At 47.8% G+C, this 19,144-nt stretch overlaps 2 protein-coding genes across 2 annotated transcripts; both read left to right on the top strand.

Moving 5' to 3' along the window:
* Positions 1 to 696: 696 nt before the first annotated feature.
* On the top strand, positions 697 to 1,020 carry LOC112954118 (feather keratin B-4-like). The gene has a single exon (XM_026047262.1). The coding sequence runs from the start codon at positions 697 to 699 to the stop codon at positions 1,018 to 1,020; it is 324 nt and encodes a 107-aa protein (XP_025903047.1).
* Positions 1,021 to 8,706: 7,686 nt separating this feature from the next.
* LOC112954119 (scale keratin-like) lies at positions 8,707 to 9,226 on the top strand. Its single transcript, XM_026047263.1, has 2 exons — positions 8,707 to 8,718; positions 8,858 to 9,226. The coding sequence occupies exon 2, from the start codon at positions 8,879 to 8,881 to the stop codon at positions 9,224 to 9,226; it is 348 nt and encodes a 115-aa protein (XP_025903048.1). The 5' UTR covers positions 8,707 to 8,718; positions 8,858 to 8,878.
* Positions 9,227 to 19,144: the final 9,918 nt, after the last annotated feature.

Here is a 19,144-nt window from a genome sequence, read left to right as displayed (position 1 = left end):
CCTAGCAATGTGCCCTCTGCGTGTCCAGGCAGCCTCTGCCCTCTATAAAACTTGGAAATAGCAGGGATTGGGAGAGAATAAAACTCAAAGTCATGCAGGGGGATGGACAGACCAATAATTACAAYGTGATTTATTAAAACCAATTGACACTCATTAGTAAAGCTAAGCCTTTAAAGAAATGCATTTAGTATCTGATGAGGTCCTAGTGCCTAGATGACTCAGGCTCTAGGCGGTCTCAAAAAAGGTATAAAACCTCGGCCTCTGGTCTTGCCCGACCATTCTCTGGTCTTWCTTCTTTTGCGAATTAGGTAAGTTTGATCTGAATTTCTCTTTCTAGCTGTGCATGCGCTGATGGTTTTAAATCAGAGTGAATCCTGTGCAAGTAGTGTGTGACACCACAGTCAATTGAAGATTTTTCGTGTTGAAAATTCATAATTTCCGGGGGGAGTTAACTATTGGCTCTGGTAAACACTGGCCTCGGAAGTTGTCTGAGTCTTCTGAAGATGTCTGAGCTCCTACTGCTTTTCCATGAGGACTCATTTCCATATGTATAGCTTTCTGAGAACCTGCCTCTGAAATCTTCTTCCCCTCTAGTCTTTCTTTGACTCGTATTTTGGTGCCTGATCCTTAAACTTGTAGGAATTTGCCTCACGTTTACCCCATGCCTTTGTGCTGCAGGTTGACCATCCCTGAAGCATGTCCTGCTCCTTAAGCCCGTGCACCGCCGGCTCGGCCGCGCCGTGTGGGGTGGCCGCGCCGCAGCCGCTCGCCAGCAGCTCCAACGAGCCCTGCGTCCAGCAGTGTCCCGACTCCCGCGTGGTCATCTACCCGCCGCCCGTGGTGGTGACGATTCCCGGACCCATCCTCACCACCTTCCCGCAGCAGAGCGTGGTGGGCTCTGAGGGAGTCCCCGAAGTTGGAAGYGGCCCTGCTAGTGCCGGTGTTCCCGGGGGCTCCCGTGTTTATGGTGGTGCCCAGTGGGGACGAGGATACCCAGTGGGGAGCTGCAGACCGTGCTAAATCTTCCAGAACCAAGAGGAATGTGCAGGGAGTGAAAAGCAGGTGTAGAAACATGGCTGGGATGCATTAGAAGGGCTCAGCATGCAGGACTGCAGTGATGAAGTACCTGGAAATACTTRCAGCTTCTGAAAAAAGTATTCATTTATATTCTTCCCGTATTATCCTTTAGGAGTTTCCTAATACTTTCCCATCTTTAAGTGCTCTGTTCTTAATGCTATGGACTAAATTGTAATTCTTTGTCGTGATACCTAAAAGCCTCCCAATATAAAAGGGCCAGGTTGACATCCATTACGCATTCCTTTTGTAGGCTCTTTCTGTGGATAACAAGATATAAAAGTCTTAGCATGAGACCAGGCTGTGCTTTGCTCTGCTTTTCCTGCTGTGATGAGGGCTGTGTGTCCACGCCGAGCTGCAAGAGTGAAACAGCCCCAGCTATTACATGAATCACTTCGAATCAAATCACAGGCTGCAGCCCATTTGTAATCTGCACCATGTAATTCCACCCCTCTGTGATCTGCTTCCTCATTAAAYAGGACCTTGCAACATGTTATTGGCCTCCGTGCATGTCTGTTCCTCCTGTTCCAGGTGCTTTTGTCCTGTTGCACCAGGCTGATGCTATCGCTCTGCTTCGGGAGCATGATCTTTGGAGAGATCTGGCACACAAACGCCTTCATGAGGTGCTGCCCTCGGGGCTAGCCTGTCTAGATGGCAATAAAATGTGTCAGTGCAGATAGTGAGGAGTCCGTGTTACCAAAAGGTAACTGATTTTCCATCTTTACTCTTCCAAAATGTTGTATTTTTTTCATGTGCACAGCAGAATGAATAATGCTATTCAGCTGTACAGTTTGGAACTGCAGAAATACATACGATAAACCCTCCCAGGCTGTCAGTGCTGCTGCCTGTGCTTGAAATGCTATAGAACTATTAGTTTGCAGCAGAAATATGGGGCTACAGTCTGGCAAAACACYGTGGCAGTTCTGGATTCTTTCATACTGGTCCCTCCTTGAAAATTGGTATTCTTGTATGCAAGGCAAACAAAACGAATGTACTTTGTAATAGTGGGTAATTGGCTGTTGGTGAGCTTGGATGAGAAGGTGATTAAACCAGATTCTCGCCAACCACATGGATCCTCCCGCCCAAAAGAGAAATTCCCTAAACCTCAAAAACCAGATGAAGGAATCTTTAGCATTGTTATGCTAATGGCATATTTGGAAATCAAGTAAAGTTTATTAGCGAGAGCTCTAAGGTTGCTCTTTCAGCGTAATAAGTTGAGACTTGTGTTTACCACAAAACACCAAGTGCTGGCAGAAGGGGGAAGTTTTGCCAGTGATTTTTCTATGCACCTGTGCTGGTAATGTGCCCTTTCCCCATTTGTGTATRGCAAAATATTTGCGTGAGGAGTTCTGACGTTTGCGGAGAGTAAGAGAATATTTCTTACTAAGAAGAAAGCATCTCTTTAAGATAGAAATCCACTTCAAACATTAAAAAGATACTGAAAAGTGTTTCATGTTGCCTGATGGGATGAGAATATTCCTCATTTCAAAAGGCTGAACTTTGGAGTATGCAATCGCCTTGTCCCTTCCCTAAAGTCCTTATTGCTCCCCTTAGACACGGGCCACTTCCCTCGCCTTTAAAAGACCTTGCTGCAGAGTTGCACTCCCTGGGAAGTGGTCCGAAGGGGCCAGGAGCCCAGTTTCTCATCTGGGATGAGCTTGCACATTTAAAGGTAATTCCCGCTGCTGCAATGACTCTCGGTGCTGCAGGTGGCTCATGTGGCACGTTGGGCTCGGGATTTTTCCCATGTTCCAGGGAAGCGCAGCCCTCTTGGAGCTGGCAATTGGCAGCCTGAATGCATTTACAGGAGGGAATTTCCTGTTGGCTCAATAACCTGGCCATGTCCTGCAGGGAGATCTTGGAGGATGAGGGATTTGCTGCCCACCTGGCTGCCGAGTGGGCGCTACCGGCATTCCTGGGGCTGGGAGGTGGGTTGGAGGGTCTGGGAGGTGCAGCTGCAGTCGAGGTATCCCCAGTGGCGCCAGGGCTGCAAGGAGACCTGGTACCAGGCCCGGGGGCCTGGACGGCTGGGGCAGTCGCAGCTCGTGGCCTTGGGCCACGTTCCTGGGCAGTCGGGAGTCATCGCARCTGCTGTTAGGAGTGACGGAGCCTCCGGCACCGCGCTGAGCRGAGCGCGAGGAAGGGAGCAGAAACACAACGAGAGGCACCTGTGAAGAGGGACTGGTGGTCAGGGTGGCTGAAGGACCCCAGCAGGATCGAGACTTCTCCTCAAATCTTTGGCTTTCCTTGGGCTTGGTCCCATTCTGCAGCTCCACGCCTGTCAGCGTGCGCCTAGCCCTCCTGCCTCGCTGGTGCAGGCGGGGAAACCACCGCGCAGGAAAGCGCCCGAGATGATGAGCTGTGTTTGCTGGGATGGGAGCCGTTCCCAGATATTCTCCCGGGGGACCCAACCCTGCTGGCTGCTGACTGCAGCTAGCAGAGGGATTAGCCCGTAGGTGTTAAGAGCAGCGCCGCTTCCCGAGGGCTGCACGCGCCGCTGACGTGCCTTGCTGCCAGGCTTGGGAGGTGGCTGCCACCCTTCCTCTCCTACCCCGCTGTCCCCACCCGCCTCCTGCTCCAAACTGGGGCACCGAGCGTTGCTGCGGGAGATCCGTGAGGAGCAATCCCGCCGTCTCGGCCGTCTGCTGGGAGCGCTGGCCCTGCTGAGCCGTCCCCGCCAGCCCGGTGGTCCCGGCCGCAGACGCGTCTCCTGCAGCACAGTTTTGACTTGCGGGCCTGGCTTTGATGTCTGAGTGCGTTTGCATGGGGTCAATGCAGTTCTGTCTCAGCTGTGCCTGCTGAACCGCCTGGTTTTGTGCAAGATTGTAATCTTTAATATTGTAAATCTGAATCCAGGCTGCTTTGTCTCCCCAGGTAACGTGGCTCAGGCTGACGGGAACAGCCTGACTAACCTGGCTGCTCAGCTCCATCGCCAGCAAGGCTCAAGGCTGCTTTGCCGGTGCTCTTTCCTCTCAGGCACCTTTCTGACCCCATGAGCAGCTTGTCTGTCTTTCCTTGGCCACCAGGTCTTAGCTCCTGCTCAACAACCTCTTGCTTTTGAGGKTTTTTTTTTTTCAATAACCTTCAAATGCAAGAGATGGTTGGCTTGATCCAGGARCGTGTGTGTGTTCAGTGGTGCAAGCGGCAGCTCATCCCCTTTCCAGAAATATTGCTTGAAAACAGGATCATGTGTTAGTTAGAATAAGGTAGAATTTACTCTCCCTGCTCAGGAAGAGGTTGGGGGCTGGAGAACGCCAGGTGATGATGCTCTCTCACACCTGGGGTTTGGACAACCTTGGCTGGGCTTTGGACAACCTTAGCCATAGGACTGGTTATGAAGGGGCGACTGCTGCTCCCTCCCCGTGTATAAGCAAAGACGAGACTGAATGGTTGATATTGCTCAGAATCATTTTAATGGAAATAAAGAACAGAACAAGCAGTTATAGAGAGTGTTCCCAGCTTTACAGAAGGGCCCTCAGCAAGCAGAGAGTTGGTGCCAGCCGATGCTCTCTCCTCGTAGGAGCCGAGGAGTTTGACGGTCCGAGTGTATTCTTGTTCACCAAGTTGCTTGTAGATCCGTCTTGCTGTCACAAGAGGCCCAGCATGGCAGATGCAGCAGGAGCTTCTCCAATATGTGTCATCTTTGGCGAAGTTTGTAGCTAGGCAGAAGGGACTTTATTCATGACAGCTGCAGAAAGCAGGTCTGATAATCAACATAACTCTTATTACTCTAGCAATACAGGGTGGCTGCAAATTAATTTAAAATATGTTTTAGACATTCCTGGAAGTCCTGCTTCATCCCGTGAGCATGCTATGAAGATGCCTGGGAGCTTGCTGTAATTCAAGGTGCCCTTTGGAGCAGAAGGAGGAAGGCCTGAGAAGCGTTGGAGAGGTTACAGGGGGGGTCGCATGCAGCTGCGTGCCCCCAGGTCCCACTGTGCCAGCTGGAGGCCTGGGTGCCCCGCACATCTCGTGAGCCGTGGTCGTGGTCCTGCCATTCCGTCTGAGCCGTCGCAGCCGCTGGTTCACCAGTGGCGCCTATTTCTGTGAGCGGATCTGGTGCCGAAGCGAGCAGAGAAGGGGAAGTCATAGTGCTGCACATCCCTGTGGCCCCAGGAGTGGTCCCTGTAACCGGACCAGCCTCGGTTCTCATGCAGGTTCTCAAAGCTTCTGTGACTGGATGCGTTCCTGAATCGGTCCAGGTCCCAGCCATAGTTGGCCGGCCTCCTGAACTGATGCAGGTCCCAGCTGTAGCTGGCCGGGCTCCCAAACTGGTACAGGTCCCAGTTGTAGCTGGCTGGACTCCCAAACTGGTGCAGGTCCCAGTTGTAGCTGGCTGGACTCCCAAACTGGTACAGGTCCCAGTTGTAGCTGATTGGGTTTTCGAGTTGGTGCAGGTCCCAGCTGCAGTTGACCGGGCTCTCAAATCGGTGCAGGTCACGGCCACGACCATCCAGGTTCTCAAATCGGTGCAGGTCACGGCCATGGCCATCTAGGCTCTCAAATCGGTGCAGGTCATGGCCACGGCCATCCAGGCTCTCAAATCGGTGCAGGTCACGGCTATGGACATCCAGGTTCTCAAATCGGTGCAGGTCACGGCCACGGCCATCCAGGCTCCTGAATCCGTGCAGGTCATGGTAGAAGTACGGGCTCCCGAATCGGTGCAGCTCCTGGTGGCTGTTCAGGCCTCTGACACCATCCAGGTCCGCGTAGTGGCACGGAGAGTCGTGCACATCATAGCGCTGCTCCCTGTTGAACACCATGGTGCTGTGCCGCAAGTGAGTGAACCTGCAAGKCACCGGGACGGGTGAGCACGGGTTGCCGAACCGAGGAGGTACCGCTGCCATCCCCTTCCTCCTCCCCACCTCCCCATCCACCTGCTCCCCTGGCCTATTTAKCGGTAGTCTCCTGAATCCCCAAATGATAAAAGTGAGTTGCAGGATATCCATGCATAGGTGTGCATGTATATATTGTATAAACGCCAAGTATGCCGAGTATATGTATACACCAAAGAGTTATATCCATATCTATACATGTATACATACAGACCCAAACTTCCAGACATACACACGTGCACCAAATAAGTATCAGAGAGTAGAATGGTCAGTARGGACTTACCTGCTTCACTGAGGAGAGTAGCTCAAGAGGATGGGATAAAACTCCTGGGTCGAGGGTGCCTATATATACGTTTTCCAACTTATGGGGGTAGTTATACCACCAATCTTGCTGCATATATTATTCCTTCAAATGACATAATTGGAGGCAGTGATTTTCATATTTTCATAAGTTTGATGTTGTGACACACATATAATGGCTTTAAAATTTCCATCTTTTTAAAATAAGAAGAAATGGGCTCAGCACATTTCTAACAAAATTGCAGGGAATTCTTTGTGGTCAGAGGGATGGGAATTCTTCTGGGAGATGTTTAGACCGTTGCTGGTTGCCTGTACGTACTGCATCCCCTTGCTTCTTGTGTCCATGGAGTATTTATTCATTATTTTGGTTTTGAGGTGTTTGGTGGTAGGACTGCTTGCAGCAWTACCATGATTTTTCTGCAGTGCCCTGCAATACGGGGCAAAGCTCTTGACAGCAGCTTCATTTAGTTTTGTTTTAGACTTGGTACCACTGATTTTGAAGAAATTTTTCAATTCTTAATATGAAGGATTATTTTTTCTGTTTTTTGGATTTTTGCTTTCGTAAACATATAATGCACCACTTTAAAAGGACTTAGCAATGAAAGACCTTGATGTGTGTTTTAAGTGACCATATTATTAAATCTGGGGGTGTCTTACAGTGACAAACTATTAATATTTAAATACTGCAACACTTTGCAAATTGAAAACATTAATGAGTGTTTATGAAGTGCTTTGGTATTCAAAATTCTGAGGAAGCCTCAACATCCTGCTTGCTCATTATTATCCTTATTTTATATTCAAATTAATGCTGAAAATTAGGTGAAGGTCATACAAGGAGTTCTTGAGCAAACTCCTGGCGTCCTGCCTGTTGCACCCAATTTGAGACACGAGACTGCTTCTTTGCTAAGGAAATACTAACGTGATTGCCTTGGAAAATAGAATTTAGCACATCTCCCCCACACTTTACCATCTAGTTTTTCAGGACCAAATTCATTCTGGTTTTCTCCACTATTCTGCCAAGCTCATGATCAGACCCTCCAACAAACTGAAGTGCAAGAGATGCTGTAATTAGATCTTCCTTGAAAACTCTTCTTGTGCTCACACAGCGGCATGGCTTTTATTCACTATGAACAATCAAGAGGAATTCAATTAATATTTATTCTTAARAAGATCGTGCCAGTCGTGTTTGCTATGAAGTTGCTGTGAAACCTAGTCTAAAATTCTTGACACAAGCTTACATTTCTTTTAAAYGGAAGCCTGTAACATAGTGCATTATTTTGTGATGAACAATGGAGATATCTCAAAACATGAGGAGGTTTGACTTTTTACTGAAGATGTCTCTCTGTTTGTCCTTCCTTTGACTTTGGGAACTTGGAAATGCCTTCAAGTTGCACATATTGTTTTGCAAGTGAAAACAATAAAATGGTATCAGGAATGCAGTTGGCCCAGAAAACGTTAAGATGAAAGAAACCTGTGATGTGTGTGACATATGGGAGGCAGAGAACAAACTAATAATCCCAAACAAAGAAGGAAATTATATTAATTGAAGATATGACGTGTGCAAGCAAATTTTTTTTTCTGTCCAATAAGAYTGCGCACCCTGTGAGTACAGAGGGCGTCTTAGATAAGCCAGGCAGGCAAGAAACGGTATAAAAAGGGCTCTGAGCTCTGAGTTCTCCATCAGCTCTCTTACCTTTCCTCCTCTTGGTGAACTAGGTGAGTCTGCTTTCAATTTAATCTCTTCCTAAGGATTAGAAATGTTGGCTTAGTGGTTGTTAGGGTTGCAGCTCTTTATAGTTGGAAGGTTCCCCTCTACCTCCTATCTATCCTTGCTCAGCTGCAGAAATGGGGAGATGAAGGGAACTGGACTAGGTGATCTCTAGAGGTCCCTTCTGACCTCAATCATTCTGAGATTCTGGGAAAGCTGAGGCTGAAACGTTGGTACTTGGGTTCCCAGTGGAGGCTCCYTGCCATCGCCTGGATTTGCAGACCTCTGGTGCTCCTCACCGGCTTCTTCCTCACTCCTGGTGTTTCATCTCAAAGGAGGCCCTTGGCTCTGCTGCAGGGTAGATCAAAGGGACTGAGATTCTCATCTGTGCTAGGGGTGGGTGGCTTTTGGGGTGTGCAGGTGGCATTTTAGATGCAGGTTCCAGAGCACAACAGCGACTTGAGATCCTGGAATTTCAGTGCAACTATTTGCTTTTAATTTTCTGGAAGACACACAGGATTTGCAAAAGCGGAGCCTGCAATGTAGTGACTTGATTACTAATCTAGTGAATTGTGTTTAGTGGCTTTCATGCACATCCAGTATCCTGAAAGACATTTTGGTTTATTACCTCTTTACCGTATTCCTGAAGAAATTATCTGAAACAGCAGCAAGGAAGTGCAGTCTGTAACAGGAAAATCCCCCAGTCCTGAATTTCAGCAAGCAGGAAAGGACATGGAATCAGTTAAAAAGCAGATGAATAAGACAGGCTAGAGGAGGACAATGGGCAAAGGAAAAAGGCAAGTGAAGTCAAAATCTGAGGAATCTGGTCCTAATTTCTCCTCCTTCCTTGGTCCCTCAGGACCAGTAGAACACTGTTTGATGCCATTCCTGAGCTGGAATTACTTATTGTCTTGCATTCCTCCCTGCTGCTGTATTTCAGGTTTGCCTCCATCKCAGCAAGATGACTTTCTTCCAAGGCCAGTGTGAGGATGACTGCTACTATCCCTACAGCTACGGGAACCTCTATGGCTACCGGGGCTATGACTGCGGCAGCCCCTGCGGCTACCGGAGCTTCGGGGGGCTCTACAGCTCCCGGGGGCTCTATGGCCTGGGCGACCGGTTCGGCTACCGGGGCTATTACGGCTCTGGCGACTGCTATGGCTATGGGGGCCTCTATGGGGGCCATAGGGGCTTCTATGGCTCTGGAGACTGCTACGGCTACGGAGGCTTGTACAGCAGCCGCTTCTCCTACCCCTTCTCTTCRCGGTATGGCCAGAGGTTCTCCTATGGGAACTGCTATCCCTGCTAAGCCCTGCGGGATCACCCTGGAGGCGAGCAACGACCCGGACCGGCAGGCACGGATTGATGGCCCCGCTGAGCGGCAGCTTTCCACGGCGTGCAGAGCCTCCGCGGTGGCCGCCCGTCCCTGGCAGCACCGAGCGCTCGGTGCTCTGGAAAAGCTGCTGCTGCTTTAGATCTGTTTGCTCTCCTGTCTCCTCCTCCYGATCTGTTGCTAAAAGGAAAATCTTGCTGTTGCCCAACGCTGGTCCTTGTAAACGCTCTGGAAGCGCTGTGGGAGCCCCTGGCTCTGGCGTTCGCTGCAGATGATGTGCAAAGCGTATCAGCCCTGAATGAAAGTTGTGGGAAGCCTTTAATGCGTCTTGGGGAATGTAGCCTTTCTCTTCTGTATGCGTCTGGGTTTTTGCATTTGTGTTTCATTCTTATTAAAAGTYACACTGCATCTATACAATATTTCTTTCTTTTTTTTTTTCTCACTTCTGTTTTCCAAATACCTTGGAAGCAAATAGCACCACATAGAGTGGTCAAATTGGYGTCCAATGACACCAGAGCTGTGACTGGAGCAAGTCCGTCTGCAGGGTCTAGTAGTGAAGGTCRAGCATGGGAAGATCTCTGATCTGGTTATCTGGCACAATACTGCTCTATCTCTACACCAGTCCATGCGAGAAGGACTAACTCCAGTGCCCTAATTTTAATAAGGAAATGTAGCTGTGCTTAGGGATTCCCTTCCCCGTTGTGTCTGTTATACAGCATTAAGGAATCTTTCAGTAACAAACCATTAATWTTTAAATAATACAAACATTGCAAAAGTCTTTAATGAGTGTTTTGGAGGAGCATTGATACCATAAATCCTGATGAGACTCAGCACTTCCAAAATGCCTGTTATTATCCTCATTTCACATGCAAATAAGGGATGGCTCATTGCAGTGAAGGTCACACAAGGAGCTATTTCTTGAGCGAGAAAATAAAGGTCCCAGACGTCATGCGTTGCAATCTGCTTCGTCAGTGAAACCTCTGCTAGACGGGGCTGACAAACTGAGAATACAAAATGTGTGTAATACGTCTCACAGCAAATGCTGACTTTATAAATGTCACAGTTGTTCTTTAGTGAACTAACCTAAAAAGAAAATACTCAAAGTCTAAGCCTGTAACCTTCATGCTGTCATGAGCTGGGACCAGACCAATGCTCCCAGATCTAAGGAAACTAATTACATTAATTGAAGTTGTGACACATACAAAAAAATTTACTTTTCTTACTCTTTGCTTGAGTAAGGAGGTTAGGATCTCCAGGTGACGCCGAAGTCGCTTTTGAAGGGTTTCCAAACACAGCTGCCTCCTGAAAAGYTGAAGAATAATGAAATGGCCATTAATTGTCCTGCAAATTTGACATGTCTACAAGATATTTCTAAGTTACCCAGCTGATAAGGATTAAGAGAATATTTTGATGTCTCAAATGCATATCGATCCATGAAAACCAGCAGCAGGCCTTTGGGAGCATCATCTTACCAGTGTGTGTACCTCTAAATCCACAAAACTTATCTGAAAGAGAAACCGTTTTCTTCTCACATTTTCTTCTTGTTACACTGGAATACAGGATCTCTTACATCAACTAGTGGTTTCTCTTAAAAATCAAACCAATGCACAAGATGCAGCTACTTTGACATGAAARTCAAAGATGCTTGATCCATCTGTGGATCACAATCAGCTGAGAGCGATGAGTTGCCTTGATTTGCATTGCAGACTGTTACATCTGATGTGATTTTATCATAATAACTGAGCACATGAAAAGCCTTTGGTGGAGTCTGTCTGGAGTCCTTTACCATCAGCAGCTGCTGCCTTGGTCAGGTGTGTGCCAATATGAACTAGTGCTCCATGGATGCTGATTTGGGAATGGTTCGACCCAAATGGAGCCYCTCCGGCAGTTCCCTGAGGGCTTGCCAGCGTCTTTTCTCTGTTCTCTCCATGTTCCTTGCTGATCTCCTCTGCCTCCTGAATAACCTGCTGACTTAGTGTCTAGGATTGGTATCATTCCTGGGATCCAATTTTATCTGGATGTGAATGCAGATGAACTTTGCTTCCTCCCCGCAGCGTGTTGCACCTGGTGCTTACATGATGAGACAAGAAGCCCTCCAGCGAACCCTCACCTGGGAGCCTCACCAGCGAGGAGATGTCTGCACCCACGTCTATAATTCTGCTTGCTGTCTGTTTGCTGGAGACTTGGATCCCTGTGGATCTGGAGGAATGATGTCTTCTATTAGAAAGCTTCTCTCGTGGCTATGGATGGCTACAGCCTGGGGACCAACCTGGGAGGCTCATTCCTTAGTCATTAAGCTGTCAATCACTTTTACTTCTGCCCTTCTCCCTCCCTTCTGCTAATTACGGGGGGTGTAATTAGCGCTTCCCATCATAGCTGCCTTCTCTTCGCCTGCAAGTCACCTCATGTGTGTGACTGGGCCTGGGAACTGCTCTCCTGAACAGCAGCACTGGCAGGAGAGGAGAGGGGCAGGACGGAGCTCTGGTCTTGCACAGAGCATTGCCTATGCTGGGTGATCTCTGGGGAAGAAAAGGCCATGTTTAAGCTTCCGATACCGATACCGAGATACCGATACCTCATTCAGAGCCACAGGAATGCTGAGCAAGTCTGGCATTCTGTGTGTTGCTCTGTGCACATCTTAGATCCTCAAATGTAGCATAACTTGGGGTGGAGTCATCAGCAAATGCTGTTTTTTCTTTTTTTCTTCAATCTACACATCTCTCAGCTAACACTTTCAGTGTATTGCCTGCGTTTGGTGAAAGAAGGGCAGAGCTAAGGTGACCCTGACGGTGGAAGGAGATGGAGGTTGAGGCATTACTTGTATCCWTAGCAACCTTGCACTTCACAGGGCACTTAAAACCACAGACCTGAGAATCGAGTAGCTCCTGGTCATTGCACCTTGGGGAAATTATTAGCAATATCAAACACAAGAGGGAGGGGAAAAAAAAAAAGCAGAACCAGAAGCAGTAGTATGCTAGATCTTTTAATGAAGCTAAGAAGCRTAGTATACAGCAGTGAGATGCAGGAGGAGTATGCAGAGGTTTCTACACTGTGTAAACAAGGAACTATGAAGGATTACTACATTTCAGAGGTAATGCATGAAAGAAGATTATTGGATGCAGCCGCAGACCGAGACGTTCGGCTGAGGCGTGAAGAAGTGGAGCAGTTGTGGCAGCTTAGCAAGGGCATGGCTTGCACAAGGAGCCRTAAACTGCGCCCTCTCCTCCGACTTCCTACGCGTCAGGCTGCGTTTAGCAGGAGTAGCAACCACCATAGCTGTATCGGCGGGTGGAGCGCGAAGAGTAGGGGTAGTAGCAGCGGGAGCTGCAGACGTTGCCCAAGCTGTAGAGGCCACGGACGCCCAGCTGGCTCCGGTAGGTGCAGGGGCTGCTGCAGTCGTAGCTCCGGTAGCTCCGGTAGGTGCAGGGGCTGCTGCACTCATAGCTCCGGTAGGTGCAGGGGCTGCTGCACTCATAGCTCCGGTAGGTGCAGGGGCTGCCACAATCATAGCTCCGGTAGGTGCAGGGGCTGCCACAATCGTAGCTCTGGTAGGTGCAGGGGCTGCTGCAGTCATAGCTCTGGTAGCTGTAAACCCTCCCATAGTTACAGGGCGAGTAGCAGGAGTCCTCGCACTGGTTCTGGTAGTAGTAAGTCATCTTGCAGATGGGGTGAGCCTGAAACACAGCAGCAGGGAGAGGATTAGATGTGCCCAAGAGCCTGAGTTGCAGCTTGCTCCACTTTGCAAATGCCATGCAAGGAAAAGAGGCAGCAGGAACGGACCAGCTCCTCATTTTTAAATGGTCTCTCTGATCTTCTGCCCCAGCTTACTCCTTTCTGTGTTTCCCCCCTGCTTCTCTTACTTTTTCCCTAATAATACTTCATATTTCTTTCCTTGCTGCTGCTGCCTGGAATTTGCAGCCTGGCTTTGGCCTTTGTTATGGTTAGGCTCCTAGCAAGGAGGTACCTGGTGTCCCCTGCATTAGTACCTGGGACTTCCCTAAAGCCGATGAGTGGAGAGACACCAGTTACTGTGTGAACATGATGAGATGACGCTGGCAGGAGATGTACTGGGGAGCAGGGGCAACGCGACAGAGGATGGCTAAATTCTGAAAGCTGTAAGTTTGTCCACTGGGAACCACCTTCATGCCTTAATTACCAACTAAACATCTAAGACACACCAGAGCAGATGGGGAGCAATCTATTAGCAGCCTGTTTTTGTCTGAAATAATGCAATTGGTTGCCCGCTTCTCAATGAAGACCCCTACAAGACTGTAGACAGCCTTGACAATAAGAAGATAAAACGCTCCTTGTATTCTTCCAGCTAAGAGCTAGATGCAACCATTCTCAAAGCTTACGTGGATGTTCTAATATTCCATTTCTAACAGAAAGCCACAGCCTTCACTCCTAACACCCTTATACTGTCTGATAGCAATAGAGCAAGAGCCAAGTGGCCACCGCGTAGCTGGTCTGACTTACCAAGCTCAGTGAGAACTCGAGTCCTTCGATGCGGATGGAGAGTCAAGGATTGTGACCCCTTTTATATGTTTCTTCGGCCAAGCCTACAGCGCTTTGGACTTGTGTTCATCACCGAACAAATTTTCTTGTACACGTCACTCCTTCGGTTGATGTAATTGTGTGTGTTTTCCTTTTTTTTTTTTTTTTTTTTTGAGGCTGTGATGATTAGTCAGTTCTTGGCTTCCCAAAGCATGACGTTACATTGCAGCTTGCTTTCATGTTGAGGCTTCCTGGATCAATTATATTTGTTGTATGGTGAAACCCAAATTATAACAGGAAAGGGGRGGCAGGATATTTAGGACAGCCTAAGTTGATTGAGACTTGCAAGTCCTATTCTTGGAGGGAGGATCAGTATTTTGGTATGTGAAGTTTTATATTGAAACCACCTTTGATTTGAGAAGAAATCTCCAAAATTTTTGCAAAAACAATTGTATAAACCATCTCTTGTTTCTTCRTCCTTTTTTTTCTTTCATTTGGTTACAAAATCGCAATTTTAGGGCAGATTCTTAAAGTTATTTGCATTTATTATTCATGTATTTATGACTGGCAGGCAGCAATTAGTAACGCATCTAGTGGTTTACAGAGATGCTGATATTTGGAATATCCAGTTTTTGCACCATGTATGAAATAAATTAGAGGTTCATTTCCAGAGAGAGCCAGGCCAGACAAGGCAGAGCTCATCAGATCCAAAAATACCTGCTTAGGTGTTGTTTATGCTCAGATCAGAAAATGATTCATTCAGGAGCTCATTAAGAGGAGCAAGATAAAAGAAACAGGAACATATCTCTCTAATAGCCATTTCCTTCCCGTGAAGGCCCCCAAATACTTAATATTACTTAATGCGAGATCATTTGAATGTTGCTGAGGTGCTTAACTTAATGTCGGTAATGACAGTGAATAATGCTGAGCCCTGTGAGCAGAATGCGACCTGGAAAGCAGCAATGTCCTGGCTATCCGGTGACCTTCACCTCCAAACCCTGCTGTTTACCTGCCTCTAAAGCAAAACTAATAACAKGTACGTTAGAGCCTCGCTTCCTTTCTTGGGATTTTGAATATTAAAGCCTTCATTAATACTTATTAAAGATTTCCATGCACAAAGAGTTTAGTTATTTAAATATTACTACTTCATTCTTGAAAACGCCCCAGTGTTATGTAATGTAGCTGCTAAAAGTGAGCATCATGTCCTGTTTCTGCCTTCTATTAATGGGATAATTTAAGGCTTCAGAGTGGAATCTCTATAAGTTATTTCTGCTAAAAACCTATGTGAAACATCTGCTTTAAAGCTTATAGGCTGGTTCTCGGTTGGTTTCGCTGTGTAGGCATGACAAATCTTAATGAATCTTTTTCTCTCTGCTACAGAAAGTGTTGGAGGGGGTTGCTATGTATATCATAAAATGCTCAAAATGAAACCCCTGGTGATTCCTGCTCCCCATGCTGCCTCCAGCATTGCTGCTGAGCAGGGCAACCCTGCTTGCGTGGTGGCACCAGCACCCATTGCCCTCTGTTCGGGGAGGTGAAAGATCCCCCGTGGGCATCCCTGCTGTTGTGGCATCCTAACAGCACTCGGAAACCCCGGAGGAAAGAGCGGTGCCTGGATGAGAGGAGTCACTGGGATGGCCGCATCCGCCGCCCAGGGCAGAGCCGTGTCGCACACAGGGCGGCACCGCGGTGCTATAAAAGCCAGGGCGACCAGGAGCCAGGCACTCACTTCTTCCAGCTTGTGCTCCCTGCTGAAGTTGGTAAGTCTCAACAGCTTTTAAAAGAAATCATCCTATTCCATACTATATATATATTTTTGTTTTTTTTCCCTCACATTGCTCCTCTTTCTTTTTGGCGTGGAAGATCTACCCAGTGGTAGGTGCTGTAGATCAGTGCATTGGAAATCAAGGTTGTGATTTGATGAGGAATATTTGCACCTGATGCAGTTTCAGACACTCTTAATATTAATGGAAACACAGGAGGAAATTTTGCTAATTATGCACAAAATATCTTTCCCCTTCCTGAAGTTTTATGTTACTTTTGTTCTGCAGTATCCCATACAATATCTTGTTTCTGCACTGCAGAAATTCTTCATGAGCGCCCTGGTGCCCTCTTGGTGTCCAATCGGAGTTCATGGCCCTTGGGCACAGCTAGGGGCAGGCAGGAAGGTTCAACAGGCTGTTCAGCAAGAGATTTTGGGAAAGACTCAGCATTATATCTGGCATGAGTTTGCTCTCGGGATTTATTTGAGTTCTCCTTGCTCCGGGGGCTGTTGCCTTATGGGTTTCTTCTCCCTGCTGCTGTGTTTCAGGCTCACCTCATCTGCAAGATGACTTACTACTACCAGAACCAGTGCGAGGACTCCTGCTACTCGCCCTGTAACTATGGGAGGGTTTACAGCTACCAGAGCTATGACTGCAGCAGCCCCTGCACCTACCAGAGCTACGATTGTGGCAGCCCCTGCACCTACCGGAGCTATGATTGTGGCAGCCCCTGCACCTACCGGAGCTATGAGTGCAGCAGCCCCTGCACCTACCGGAGCTATGAGTGCAGCAGCCCCTGCACCTACCGGAGCTACCGGAGCTACGACTGCAGCAGCCCCTGCACCTACCGGAGCCAGCTGGGCGTCCGTGGCCTCTACAGCTTGGGCAACGTCTGCAGCTCCCGCTGCTACTACCCCTACTCTTCGCGCTCCACCCGCCGATACAGCTATGGTGGTTGCTACTCCTGCTAAATGCAGAAGGTTTTAATGGGAAACGAGTATGGTGATTCACAACCACCATGATGAGGACTTCTTGTGGGAGCTCTGAGCCCGGAGCCTTTTGGGCAGCTTGGTGTTTCTGCAAAACCTCTTGCTCCRTGTGTTGCCAAAGCTTTGTCTTGCTCTTTCCCTAATGCCTTCTTTGCTATAGACAGCTCTAACAGGTAATCAAAGCAGAGCTTACCRTGGTTGTGACCAACTTCTGAACTCGGTTATGGTGTTAAGGACCCCTGCGCTATGTCTCTCTTTTCTGTAGATTGTGCCTCTGATCTTGTCTCTGCTGAAAATGCACAAGAGAAGTGCATCGTCTGCTCCGCTTTGTGTTGTTAGGCTCAAAGGCAAAAGTTTGAAAATGGAAATTGGTAGTCCAAATAGCAAAATTGGCTTCAATCAAAACTGATAAAATTAAATCTCTGTATTCTTTCTGCTTCTACTCTCTGTATCATTTTAGATTATGAGCTTCATCCTTATTAAAAATGTTACAGCATCATTGCATCTCTGGCTTTTTTTGTTTGTTTTCTTTTGCTCATTGGGGTTTTATTTTGTTAATGTTGCCATATAGCAACTCAAATTGTTCTCTGGCTTGGATGTACCCAGATTTTCTCTTTGCTCCCCAARGTGATGTCTCTGTGAATTGTGCTATGTATGTGGACATAGGATGCTACAGCCATTGCCACCACATCTTTGTTGTCATAAACACCTATGGTGGAGTCTCTTTAGCCAGAGGATGAGCCAGAAGACCTCTCCTTCCCCAGAGCTTTTGGAAGGGGAGTATCTGAGACCTTCTTGGGGGTTAGAGACCAAATGTGTTGCAAAGCAAAAACTTGCCCATGTTCTCTTCACTTCAAGGGTTTACAACGATCACCGTGAGGCTCTACTTCAATGACAATAAAATATCATGGAATTACAGATCTGTGTAGATATTTCTGGGTGCTGTCCTTTGACACAAAGCCAGAATGACTCTGTTATTCATTACTGATGTATCTGACTGGCAACAGTGCTGAACTCTTAGAAATATGAAGTGTAATGTAGTCGAGAAAAAAAGKAGCCTGGGCAAGGTTTTAAAATCCCAGTTAAGCCTTAGACATCTTAAATCTGTAATATCAGAGTGCCTATGCAAGAATAAATATTACTTTAAAATGAGCAGGAAGTCAGAGTATTAAGCGTTTTTAGAAAATTAGTACTATTCCCTCTGAAACCGATAATGAACTCTTAATAAAATAWTATTATACACATATAAAATATTAAKGACTATCTACAAATAAAATTGAAATCCTGAGTTCTGAAGGACCCTCAATAACCTCATCTCTGGTCTTCTTTAAAGGTTGTTCAATAGCTGCAGTCAGAAAGTGAGGTTGCAGCAGAGATCAGAGTGAAATGGGATGCCCAACACGAGAAGACACAGTCACTGCTTCTAGGCTCTGCTGTGGTTCTTTGGGCAGATTCAAACAAGGATGAAAAATTTGAAGGCCATAAAATCCTATTCTGAATAAGGCATGACTTAACAAGCACTTCTGAAGTGACTATTGTTAATTAATGCAGCACTTAAAAAGAGCAGCAGACAGTAAATGCAATAATCAGGCACAATAAACATATAAAATACTTCAGAGCATCTGTGAAGTACTTTGAACTTCTCCRACTATCCGGCACAGGAAATCTGAARGACTGGAGAAAAGGAAAGCTGAACATGAGATACATTTATGGATTATGTGCTGACTTAAGCTGCCCTTGGAAGGAGGTGTGTAGCTTGTTGATACTGATTTTTGGGGCTACATTTAGTAATGTCTGAGTCCTGATGCTTGCCCAAATCATGTAAGCAAAGGGACATGTCCAATGATAAATAACCCCTGAGCTGGAGATCGGACATTACAACATTACCAAGAATCATGGGGAAAAATAATACAATTCTGAAAAAGCTACTGACAAGGAGGGGAGACCTGGAAAGGCAGTGGTGTTCAGTGCTGCATGGTGATGGGGCAGGTCTTCGGACATGTTCTCTACGGCTCAACCCCAGGGCGAGCATTCCTTAGGATACACCAACCAAAGTGGTCCCAGGCCCTAAGCAAGATGGTGCAGGAGCTGAGAGAGACCAGCACCATGAGCGCWATATGGTGGGGGTAGGTGGGGAAGGAGGAAGAAGCACGAGAAGCCAACATTGGGATGCAAGAGAGCGTTTATTGGAGCTCCCCAGGCAGCAGGRGGCACATGGGCAAGAGCAGGATCCTGGCCATGGTTTTAGCCACGGTYCCCGTACAGAGGTGCAGYGTGCCACCAAGCAGTGGCCAAGGCGCAGGAGGAGGGACCGAGCRCTGGGCTGTCACGCAGGAGTGATGCCTCGCTGGGTGCCGGGGCTGTGGAGGTGCCGCTGCATTTGGGGAGCTGTCCTTGGTGTGTGGCTGTGCCAAGCGTGGCGCTTAGCAGGGGCCACAGTTGCCACTGAGGTAGCGGCGGCCAAAGCAGCTCCCAAAGGCCCCAGAGCCCCCAAGGCCTCCGTAGCCCCTAAGACCTCTGTAGCCTCCCAAGCTTCCGGGGAATCCCAAGGCCCCGGAGCTTCCAAAGGAGCCACCGAAGGATCCTGCAATGGCGGGGACTCCGGCGGAGCCAACGATGCTGGACTGCGGGAAGGAGCTGAGGATGGG

Source organism: Nothoprocta perdicaria, unplaced genomic scaffold (genome assembly GCF_003342845.1).
Source record: "Nothoprocta perdicaria isolate Ctin4 unplaced genomic scaffold, notPer1 scaffold_485, whole genome shotgun sequence".
Classification (NCBI taxonomy): domain Eukaryota; kingdom Metazoa; phylum Chordata; class Aves; order Tinamiformes; family Tinamidae; genus Nothoprocta; species Nothoprocta perdicaria.
Note: the sequence above shows the minus strand (reverse complement) of the source record. Positions and strands in the feature narration are given on the sequence as shown.